Raw genomic sequence first — 12,508 nt, forward strand, 5'->3', positions numbered from 1 at the left:
AATTAAATTTAATTTTTTAGAAATTTTTGATGAATTAAATTAATTTTTAGACAAAAAAATAATATTTTTCAAAATTTTAAAAAATCAAAAAAAATGAATCACCTAAAATTATTTTATTTTTGAAAGAAAAAATAAATTTTTCAAATTTAAAGAAACTTTTTATATTTTTTTGTATTTAAAAAAAATAAATTTTTTTTATTTAAATATTAAAAATTGTTAAAAAAATCATTTTTATTTAAAAATTTTTTTTTTTTAATTTTTTTATATTTAAAAAAATTTTTTTTTTTTTTCTTTTTATTTTTTTTTTGTTTCTTTAATCTTTATATTAAAATTAAAGAAAACTAAAACAATGATAAAATTTAATTTAATTACTCATTTTTCGCTCCTTCCAAATGGGAAAAAAATTGTTTTATTTATTTATTTATTTTTTTTTTTTGAAATGCGGTGAAAATTAATGAGGGAAAAAACAAACACTCAACTATTCCATTAGTTGTTAAATGTTTGTGCTGAAAAAATTGTTAAGAACGAAATAAAAAACTGAGAATTAAAAAAAAGCAGAAAAATAAACAAAAAACGGAATCCTTAAAGCATGCATAAACGTATTCATTTTAATTTTTTGTTGTTGTCGTAAGTAATTACTTTGATTAAAAAAGCACCGAGCGTAATTAATGTCATAAACGAGAGCAAAGCCTTGGTTATTTTTTCTATTCGTTTTTTTTTATAAATGGTTCGTTGCATTAAAAGCGATAAATGTCATTTTTTCTGCTCTAAAAATAGTGAATGCTACTTCAAACTTTGATTCAAGGGTGCTTGAAAATACCTGGCAACGATTTAATTTTTTTAATTTTAAATCTTTAATTTTTTTTTTGTACAATTGAAGCACTTTTTGTGGCTTTTTGTCGGTAAAAAAATTTTGTAATTTTTTTCAAGAAAATTTGTGGGTGAAAAAAAATTTTTTCTCTAAAAAAAAATTAAATTAAATTCATGCAATTTTACTTACCCGAGCACGATTCGCTGCATCAGTCCGATCTATTCCGCCGATAAACTCATGCGATCGATATGCCAACTCTGGATTTTTCTTGCGACGCGGCAACGGCGGCTCATTGATGGGACCACTAGTTGCTAAAAACCATAAAAAATTGTTGTGAAAAAGAGCACGTCATAAATTTAATGCGTCAGTTAAATTTTTATTTTATGCCCGGAAAAGCCAATTCATACAGAGCCAATATATCTCAAAAAAATTTATTATTTTTTTTTGCAGCAAATCGTTTGCAATAAAGAAAAAAGCGGGTATTGATGTGAAATCAACAATTTTTCATATTTATCACCGACCGGTAATTGATTTGAATTGTTAATTTCACGCGCAAACTAGCAATCAACTTAATATAATTTTTGTATTTTTTTTAAATTGATAAAAATTTAATAATTTTTTTTTATTACAGAAAAATATAGATTGAGGCTCATCATGTACCTTCGGTCGGTTTTTCATTTTCCGTAGACTTGGAAAAGAAATGATCCTTGGAGCTGGCTGCATTTGAGCAAGGCACAAGTTGAAACATTAGCTTTTCACGTTTTGCTTGACGTCAAAAGGGGAAAACAACAAAAAAATGGAAATTACTTACCAAACTGATTCGGCACTGGAGGTTTTCGCACAACTTCGGGTCCAGAGAACTCATGCCAGCGATAAGTACTCTTGTATTCCGAGTGTAACTGAAAAGATATAAAAATAGAGGAAATGCATTAGTAAAGCTTTCAAATTTAATCGAAATGGACAAGTGGAAAATTGATTTGGTATTTTTGTCGCAATTTAAATAATTTTTTTTTGTTGTGGCTTTTCGATGCATCGACAAGTGTTGGATTTAATAAAATGTCGATAAATCATCAAATGTAATACGACAGTGTAGTTTAAATGGCAAAAAATGTATTATCATGTTTATTTTTTTTGCCACATTTTAAAGAATTTTTTTTTTAAATTGATTTATTTTTGGTTTATTTATTTTTTTCCTAATATTTTCTTTAATTTTTTCAATTTTTTACTAAAATTTATCTTTAAATTTTATTTATTTTTATTTCTTGTCACTTTTTCTCATTCTTTTATACTTTTTTATAGCCCTTTTCAATTTTTCGAACATGAAAAAAATTTTATTTAATTACTTTAGGTGCTTCAAATTTATTTTTTCCACAAAAATTTTCAAAGAAAAAAAAAATTTTTAATACAAAAAATTTTGAAAATTGAGAATTTAAAAAAAATTAATTTATTTTTATATTTTTTTTTATTTTTTTTTTTTAACACATAGTTCAAAAAAACTTAGAGTAGTCTTAAAAAATTATTTTTTCAATTTTTTTAAAGCCTTATTTATTCTACTTTTATTGATTAAATTTTTACTTAAACCTTTTCATTATTTTTTCATTTTTTCCAAAATTTTAAATAAAATTCAATTAAGGCCATTAAATTTGATTGTTTCACTTTATGTCGCATGTGGATTTTTGAGAAAAAAAAATAAGAATTATTTAATTTTTCTTACTATTTTTTGAACGGTAATCGATGATTGAACACATTAAAATAATTTTTATTTTCATTATTTCAAATTTTTAAGTTAAAATTTTAATAAAATTTCACAAAATAAAAATTTAAGAAAAAATAAAAAATTTGGTCACGTGACTCAAAAATTTTTTCATCTAAATTTCGATAAAAAATGCGTTTTTAAAGCAAGTTAAGTTCATATTTAATATCATTTCAAAAAATACAAAAAAAAAATGTAAAAAATTTTCCTTTTCTCTAATTATTTTTATTTTTCTCCTTACATAAAGTGAAATATTTAAATTTAATGGCCTAAATTCAATTAAATATCTATTTTTAATAACTATTTTTTTTTTTTATATTTAAAAATAACAAATTTTATAATATTTTATTTTTATTTAATATTATTAAATATTTGTTTTTTTTTTAATTTTCAGAAAAATTCTAAATTATTTTAAATTAAATAATTTTGAAAAAATTCTAAAATTAAAAAAAAAATCTTTTAAATAACCGAATCAATTAAAAATATTAAAAAATGTCAAAGTAAATGCTCTTTCATGGTATGACATCTGGTTGATATAATTTTTCTCTTTTTATAAGATTAAAGAAAAACTCTCAAAAAATCAATTTCCCTGATGCACTTTAAACGAAAAATCATCAACTACGTCAAACAAAAAAAATCTTATCAAGAAAAAAAACCAAAAATTAACAAAGATTGCTTTTTTTCTTGCTCAAAACCAATCGAAAAATGGCACACTGCGACATATTTTCGCTTTTCTTTTTGCATGTTCGTCACTCACTTGAAATATTTATTAGCGTAATACGTCATTTTGCATGCGACCCGAAGCACAGTCGGTGCCTATTCAATCCAGTCAAAAATTCATAATATCATTTTAAGTTTGATGGCGCGTCGTCATTCATTCCATCCACAATTGTTATTATATTTACATTTTGGTTCATGCATCATATATAATGCCAATTCTCATAACAGAACATGCAATTTTTTACACAACAACAACAACAACGTGCATACAATTTTTTGCTTCATCATATTTTTGATGTCTTTCGTTTTGGTGTAGAAATCACGATGACGACGACGAACACAAACTTTTTGACATGTTTCACAATATTTTTTTCCCTCCACAGAATTCAACGGTTTGAAGTGAATGAAACCACGATTCCGGCAAACTAAATGTTGAACATCATGTCAAAGGATTTTATTACTATTACTGTGAATTTGTGTGCACTTTACACTCGGAGCGGAGCAAAAGTGCAACATGTTAATGTTGAAAATTTCAGTAAAATGTCCTTAAAACGGGGGAGAAAATATTAGTTTGTCAAGTTTTTTTTCCCGTAAAATGCCTCTTTTTATGGTTTTAGTGAATTTGGAACGGCTTAAAGAAGTGACTGCAATAAAAAATGTATTTACTAACGAAAACCGATATACCGCAACAAAAATGTGTGCATGGAAGACAATTTTCTGGATGGCAGCCAAAAATAATCGAGGTGCATATATTTATAAAATAAAATATATTTTTTTGATTGAAACAAATGAGGTACAACGTTCGCATCACAGGTACGAGCAACATCATCGAGTGGATCCGTCTGACCACCGAATGGATGAGTTTTCGATTACATTTTGCATTACAAGCACTAATGTCATTAAATATTCAACACTTAAATGAGAAAATAAATATTCTCTACATGCGCTTTTGCTCCTTTTTTGTAATTTTTTTCATAATGTAGAAATTGAAAAAACCTTGTATCTTGAAAAATATTGATAATCAGAGTGAATGTGGTCACTTAAAAATTTAAAAGTGCTTTTAGAAAAAAAAAATCTTTGTTGTGGAAAAAGGAAGCTAATTTTCTTTGGAATGGAACACAACAAAGATTTAATTTCCTTGAGGGCGAATAAAAATATATTAAATTAAAAAAATATTTTTTGAATCATTCATTCAGCTTAGAACAACCAAAAATTTTTTGATACAAAAAAAAATTCAATGAAAGAAATTTAATTCCTTGAGGGCTAATTTATTTTTTTTTTGTTTTTAGCTGTTGAAAATTTTCTGTGATAACAAAATTCACAGTTTCAAGCTTTCGTGTCACTTTTAGAGGAAAATTTGTAAGTAAGAATAATTTTTCATATTTTTTTATCAAATTTTTTACAATAACTATATTTTTTCACTTTTTTTTACTTAAAAAAAATAAATAATTTGAATATTTAATTATTTCCACGACAATAATTAAAAATAAAAAAAAAATATTTATAAAGGTCAAACAATAAAATTTTTTTATTGTTTTAATTTTTTTAATTAATTTTTCAGAATAGAAAAAAATGGAAAATTTTTATATAAAAAAAGTGTATTTTTGCAAGATTTAAAGAATTATCATTTATCAACAGTATTAATGAAGATTAATGTTTTGGTTAATTTTAGTTTTGCGTATTTTAAATACTTTAAAAAGTAAAAGAAATATTTAGAATTTAAAAAAAAATAAATTTAGAATTTTTTAAGTTAAATTAGGTACAAAATAAATAAAATAATTGAAATTCACAAAATAATTGACATTTTGGAAAATGTTAAAAAAAAATTTAATTAATTAATTAATTTAAAAAATGCGTATTTTATTATTTGAATATTTTTATTTTAATTAAATTTAAAAATTTTAAATATTTATTAATTTAATTTAACATTTATTAAATTTATTTTATTTAATTTATTAAAAAAAAATCACAAAAACTGTAATTTTTCTAGAAATTTCTATATTTTTTACATTGGATTTTTTATTATTTAATTTGGCAAGGAAAATACAAAAATTTTTTAAATTAATTTAAAATAACCTTAATTTTAATTTTTAATATTTTTATCTCTTCTGATATAAAAAAAAAATCTGAAACATGTATGGAAAATTCCCTCCTTTTAAAAAATTCATTCTAATTGTTCACGATCATTCTTTAAATAAAATTAAATGATTGATTGGATATCGTCACATTAAAAATTCAAGACATGAAAATTTTCTAGTCTATGGAAATAATTTAGAAAATTTTAAATTTTCCAATAAATTAAAAACCCTGAAGAAAATTCCACACACAAGACAAACACTTTTTGTCCGTAAATCAAAATTGGCAAACTCTCACCGACTTAAGACATAATAATAATTACATTTTTGGTACCGCAACGATAAAACATAATTAAAAACACCTCGGTCAAAGTCTGGTGCGGTGTTGTACGGAACATTTTCATTATGCAACTATTATTATTATTAATTAGAGACACAACGACAAGCACGATGACCAACGCCAAATAAGGTCATAGCAAGCACAGATGTTCCCAAAATTGCTATTTTTCCAACATTTCTCCCTAAAACTAAACAGAAAAGTATCAATTTTCAGTCAATATCAATATTTCTGAAGTAATTTCTCGATTTTTTTTTTTTTTTCAAGTCAATTTGAAACGGAATTGAATGGCAAAAAAGTGTGTTTGTGGGCAAAATACGTTTCCTGCATTCAATATTCTCATTACATATGTTTAACCTATTTCGCATTCGGAATTTATTAATGTAGTCAAAAGCAACATCATGCACATATGGGGGCAGCTGGTAGCGGCAAATGATCGGGAAAAATAAAACTGACGTGCGTTCGGCTCTTTTTTTGTTGCTGTTTCCATCAGAAAAGGAGGACGTAACAATTTTATGGATGATATAACTCTTTTTTTTTTGCATTTCAAAGCTGACAGGATGTTTAAACGAAATGTTGAAATTTAGATTAACGGAACATGTGAAATTTAAAGCATGTTGAATAGGTGGAAATGCAACGAACACTAATGAGACTGAGGAAAATTCTGAATTTAAATGCGCTTGCTTTGTTAGATAAAAAAAATATGCACAATTTCAACACAAAAGATATTTTTTTCCTTTTTGAAGCAAGAATAATTCTGAAAAATATTTCACATTACAACGATTATGGTTTTATTAAAAATATTTTATATAAAATTATTCAAATATTTTGTAAATTATTTGAAAACTTTTTTATTTTAAATTTTACAAAAGTACAACAATATAAAAAAATTAAATTAAATTTTATTTAAATATTTTTTCCTTATTTTACGTTAAAAATTAAATAAATTTAAAATTAATAATTTTTATTTAAAATATTTTTTCAAATTTTTATTTATTTATTTAAAAATAATATTTAAATATTTTATTAAATTTATTATTTTCTTCAAAAAAAAAATCCAAATTTAGGAATATGATTAAAAAAAAAATTTAAATAAATATAGTTTCTATAAATATTTTTCATCATTAAAATAAGTAAAAATTTAGATTAAAAATTTTCAAATTTTTCTTCTCTATTAATCAAATTTTAAAAAAATTAAAGTATAAACCAAAAACTCGAGATTTTGACCGAAATTCAATAAGAAGGGGCATTTTTTCTTTAATTATGAAAAAAAAAATTTTTTATATTCTAAAACTACTGAGAAGAACTGATCGTTTTTGTCTGAAAATCTCTAAAAAGTTTAAATTTTAGATTTAACTTCGACTAAAAACTGGAAAATTTAAAGCAAAAAACTCCTCTTGACTCTCAAGCAAAAAAAAACTTCTCATTGTGTCACCGAAATGAATGATCACCGGAAATATCGTTCTCCTTCTCTGCCGCCGCACTTAGGCGTGCTCTGTTTGACTTTTGTGTAGCACGTTCCACCATTCAAAGCAAAACATAATAAAATGATGTCATTGCTATTTTTTGCTACTTATTGAAAGCGATGGAAAAACAAACACACACTCAGACACAGTCTTAGCTTCCTCTCTTTAACAATGGCTCCGTTTCGAAAATGTCGCATTGCTCGGGGGACTTTGCTGATAGACAACGGCAAAAAACGTGCAAGCGAGAGAGGAAAAGAGAAAGAAAATTAACTAGCAATTGATTGATCAATTCCTTTCAAACCAGACAATGAACTGAAAATTTTGCAAATTATTACATAACGGCAGCGACCGAGTAAGATTTATTGCGTAAAATGGCCTTGTTTGTTTTTTTTTTATCATCGCTCCAAAAAAAGATGTTGATGCTGCAAAAATAAATCTCCTTGTTGGCGAGAATTTGTGTGGCGGTATTGTGAATATTTTATTGCCTTAATCAACTGAGCGAGGGTAAAATATATTTATTACGGAACAGAGTGAAAACTCGTGTTTATTGACAGAGGTCAATGGATGTTTTTACAGAGCAAAATGATGGTCGATTTTCGTGTCGATCGATTGATTGTTTTTTTTCTGTCGAAAAATGGTTTACTCATAATTTACTCTGAAAAATTGGATCTGGAAAAATAAACGCGTGAATTGTGTTTTTTTTCAACATTTTCTTTTATATCCGATTTATAACATCACCCCAACAGAAACTTCAAATCAAAAAGAAAAAATATTTTTTTTTATCATTAGGGAAATACCTATTCCTAAAAATTTAGTTTTATAACTAATTTTTTTTTAATATTTTAATTTTTTTAAATATATTTATTGCAAAGTTAATGTTTCCATTTTTTTTTTGTAAACAAAAAACAAATAAAATTTAATTTTAAATTAAAGTTAATGTAAACTTATTAAAAATAAATAATATTGAATTCATAAGATATTTTTTCGAATTATTTTTTAAAAAACCGAATTAATAATGTAAAATATAAAAATTAATTTGGTAAAAATATTTAAATAATATTTTACGAAAAAATATTTTAAACAAAAAAAAAATTATAAAAAATAAATAATTATTAAAAAAAAATATATATCTAGTTATTCAGTAAAAAAAATGTTGGACCAATTTCAAGTTAACATAATTTTAAAAAAACATTCTTACACACAGAACAGAGCCCCAAACCACTAGAGGAATTTCGCATGAATAAATTTAGTCATTAAAATAAAAAAAAATAATAATACAAAATCGGGTGAAAATTTTTTTTAAATTAAAACGGAAACATCGAAAAAGTACACAAAAATTATTTTAAAAAATTTTAATATTTTTTTTTCTTTTGTGCCCATTGAACCTTAAACTTGATTTAAGAAGATATTCGAAAAAAATCAAGGAACAAAAATTTTATATTAATCCGGAGCAAACTATGTGTCAAATTTTTAATTATTTTTGGAATTTTACAAATCAAAATTCAACTTTTTTCTAAAAAGTGTGTTTTTAGACATAATCAGGAAAAGATAATTAAAATAAGGCGAATAAATTTAATATTTTCATTTTTTTGTCCCATGAGGATTTTCATGAGGGGGAAGGGAGGGAAATAAAAAAATAAATATTTTTGAATTTTTTTATTGCATTTTTTTAACATTTTTGGACGTTATACGTTGATTCTTTACATTTATTTAATTTTGTTTTATATTTTTTTCTAAATTTGAACTCAAAAGTAAAAAAAATCAAACAAAATCTCACAAAATAATTTTTTTTGAAATTCACGTGAACTTACGTGACTAAAAAAAAATTTTCTACATTTCTATTAAAAACGTCTGATTAAAGCCAATTTCTTTTGTTTATTGTATGACTTTTCAATTGCAAAAATTTACATGCCCGGCGCGTTCTGCAAAAGTGTTATGAATGTGCCCGGTAAATTAAAAAATTCAATTAAAAAATTCCAAAAAATGTCAAAAATATTTTAATTTTTAATTTAATTTTTATTTTTACCCCTGAATTTTTTCGACAAAATCGGAGGGGGGCGACAAAAAATGTATACAATTAATTTATTCGCCTAAATAAATTAAATAAATTTTAGGATCCAAAATCATTAATAGCTTAAAATAATAAAAAAATATCTAGATTTTATCTAATTTTTAAGTGATTTTAAAGTTATTCTAATTAAAATTTTTAAAAATCTGAATTTTTCTCAAAACTCAAAATTTTTCATGATTTTCCAGAAAATTTATCAAGAACAGACTTTGAAAGCATTATCTTTTTATATACTTTTATTTCTTTTTGACACACAAAACCCTATTTTATTTTATTTTAAAATGCAAGATATCACCAAAAGTTGCATACTTTCATGATTTATGTATTGTATTTCAAAACCTGTAACACAAAAATATTTTCTGTAACTTTTCTTGTCGTAAGACTGCCTCAACTTCCATTATTCCACTCTGCATTTTAATATTCCTTGCTGTCATATCTCGCATCATACCACAAGAGAGTTTCAAATTTTTTTTTATGTTTTCTTCAAATTATTGCATCATCTTTGTATTTTACCGCATTTTAAGAGATTTTGATCTGTTTCCCTAAAAAAAGTTTTACTTAGGAAAAAATCCCGGAAATAAGTTCAAGGCTTAAACTTATGATAATCCCAATAAATAAAAGATTCAATTTTCTCAATATATAATCGATGAGTATATCACAAAAGGGCGTAATAATGCAAACCAAAATGAAATTCCAATGTCAGCAATTTCCTCTCTCACATGCAAGGCAAGCAGAGAGATACGTAGCCCTGACACAAGGTAGCCTCCGTGCTTCTTTTCCTTTCTTAAGCTATCGATTTTTCAAATACGGCAACAACAACACTCAAGTCGCTACACATGATGATGACGGTAATGATATAATACGATATTTTTTTTATAGTTTTTGTGTGTCGACAATAGTCGAAGAACGCAATTACCACAAAAAAAAACAACTACATTCTACTTTTTTTTGTTGTTGTTGTAGTGTGATCCGTATTAAATTATGGAGTTGTTGTACTTTAGGACAGCCCCATAAAAATATGCTTGTATTTTTAATGTCATCGTAGAGCACAGACAGAACGTCGTTGTGTATAAATAAAATAAAATACAGAAAATTTCATGGCACGACAAAATAATTACTTTAGTTTATCCTCTGCTTGTATTTTTTTTGTATTGTGTGCATGTTATTCAAATCAATTTTATTGTCGCGTACACTTTTAACTGACTTTCTTCCACAAATTTTCCCCTCCTCCTCCTTCCTCTCCGCGGGCAAATTAAGAATAAGACAAAAAGCTTTAATTTGACACGAATATTATCGCGGTTTTGTGTCAATTTATCATTTTTCCAACACGTCACACGATCCAAATTGCGTCTTTTACTCGAGTGACGAGGATCAATGACTCCGTTAATGCCATTATAATAAGTGTTTATTTTTGCATATTTTTTCGAAAATCGCAAAAAGGGGTTAAACTAACTGCCATAGATCACGAAAATAACTGAATTTTATTTCGGTCGAGGTTTTAATAACAAAAAGGTGTTGAAAATATTCTTTAATTTAACATTAAAGAAATCAAAAATTTGGCTCGAGATTATTTTATATGCAATTTTAGCAAAATGTTATGCAATTATTACAAAAAATCATGAAAAACTAAAAATTTTTCAAAATTTTGTTTAAAAAATTAAAAAAAATTGATATTAAATAAAATATGACAAAAAATAAACATAATTTTAAATTAAATTAAGCATTTTTTTTATAGAAATTTAATTTTAAGAAAAAAATAAAAATTTTAACAAGGCTGTGTAAAAATTTTTTTAATCAAAAAGCTTTTGACTTCAGCTTATTGAACAGTTTTGGAAAAAAATATATTTTTTAAAATTAAGGCCGCTCAAATTTTAATTAAAATTGAAAAAAAATGAATATGCTAGACATTGCAAAAGCTTGGTTTTTTGAGCTGTAAAATTGGAAAAAGCTTAAAATAACTTGGAAACAAAAAATGAAAATAATTTTTTTGCTTTTAAATGTAAAAATACTAAAAAAAATTATAAAAATTAAAGAACGAGCAAAACTAATTAAATTACAAAATGTTGAAAAAATTTAACTATTTTGGTATTTTTAAGTAAAAAAAAATCAAAAATATGAAGTTTCCAAGCTCGACAGTTCAAGCTCGAGCTTCAAGCAGTCATAAAAGCTTATAAAAATAACTGTCAATTTTTTTTTGAAAAAAAAATTCAATAATTTTCATGAAAATTATTTTTAAAGAAAATTTTATGTCAAAATATACGATTTTGAATGCAAAAATTACTAAAAATTGTAAAATTTCTTGAAAATTTGTTGAAAAATTATGAAAATACACGAAAAATCGGTGAGTTGTGATGAAATTTTTAACTTTTTTTTTATTTTGCCCCATCGAATTTTCGAATTTAAAATGGGGCATCGAAGTTTTATTTGGAGCGGTCAAATTTAAAATAATTTTTTTCTTTTGACTCATTCTTAAGTTTAAGTCAAAATTAATCCAAGAATATTATTTACAAAGATTTCTTAAAATAAATATATTTTCAACAAAAATTGTCTTTACTTAATTTATTATAAAATTTTAAAATAAAATCAGAAATTTTTTAATATATTCTTAATAAATATTCTTAAAAAAATTTAAGTTTTGAGATTTAGGTTTACTTAAAAATATTTACAATTTAATTGGCTTTAGCTAAACATAAATTTCAGCATGTTTAACGATTTTGGGAAAATTTCTCAATATAATTTTTACTTGAAAAAAAATTATTTTTGTTTTTTTTCGACTTATTCGTAAGTCAATTAATTTTTTTTAATTAAGTTAAGTTTAATTAATTTTTTTTTTTCATTAAATTTTTGAATTCATAAAGTTTTTATTAAAATTTAGAATAAAATTTAATTTAACAAACACCACAACTTCAAGAAATAAAAAGTTAAGATTAGGTCAACAGATTTTGAATATTTTTCATTTAAATTATTTAAATTTTAAGTTTATCTTAATTTTTTGTGAATTTTGACTTAAAAAACTTCAAAATATTTTTTGAAAAGAAATAATTACCTAATTTTTAATGTTTTTTCCTGTTCCATGTCGTAAAATTGATCATCCTATTTTAAGAAATCTACCAAAGACAACCGAGAAAAAGACTGATTTCCAAGATCCACCAACAGATTCACAACTTCCCACCCAAAAGGACTTAAATTCATCTTTTTTTCAACACACACGAGCCCAAAGGTCGTAAATTCGTGTCACATCCACACAAAAAACTCGTCCAAAAATAGAAAAAAAAACC

At 24.1% G+C, this 12,508-nt stretch overlaps 1 protein-coding gene across 2 annotated transcripts in view; it reads right to left on the reverse strand.

Annotated features, from left to right (window-relative positions):
- LOC134833718 (uncharacterized) overlaps positions 1 to 12,508 on the reverse strand; it is a 28,041-nt gene that overhangs the window by 14,557 nt on the left and 976 nt on the right. For both annotated transcript variants that reach the window (XM_063848139.1, XM_063848138.1), the window contains exons 2-4: positions 1,623 to 1,710; positions 1,472 to 1,528; positions 997 to 1,122 (exon numbers count right to left, since the gene is read on the reverse strand). In XM_063848139.1, the coding sequence (XP_063704209.1) occupies positions 997 to 1,122; positions 1,472 to 1,528; positions 1,623 to 1,710 (271 nt within the window). The remainder of the gene's footprint in view (positions 1 to 996; positions 1,123 to 1,471; positions 1,529 to 1,622; positions 1,711 to 12,508) is intronic.

The sequence above is a fragment of the Culicoides brevitarsis genome, chromosome 3 (genome assembly GCF_036172545.1).
Source record: "Culicoides brevitarsis isolate CSIRO-B50_1 chromosome 3, AGI_CSIRO_Cbre_v1, whole genome shotgun sequence".
NCBI classification, from domain to species: domain Eukaryota; kingdom Metazoa; phylum Arthropoda; class Insecta; order Diptera; family Ceratopogonidae; genus Culicoides; species Culicoides brevitarsis.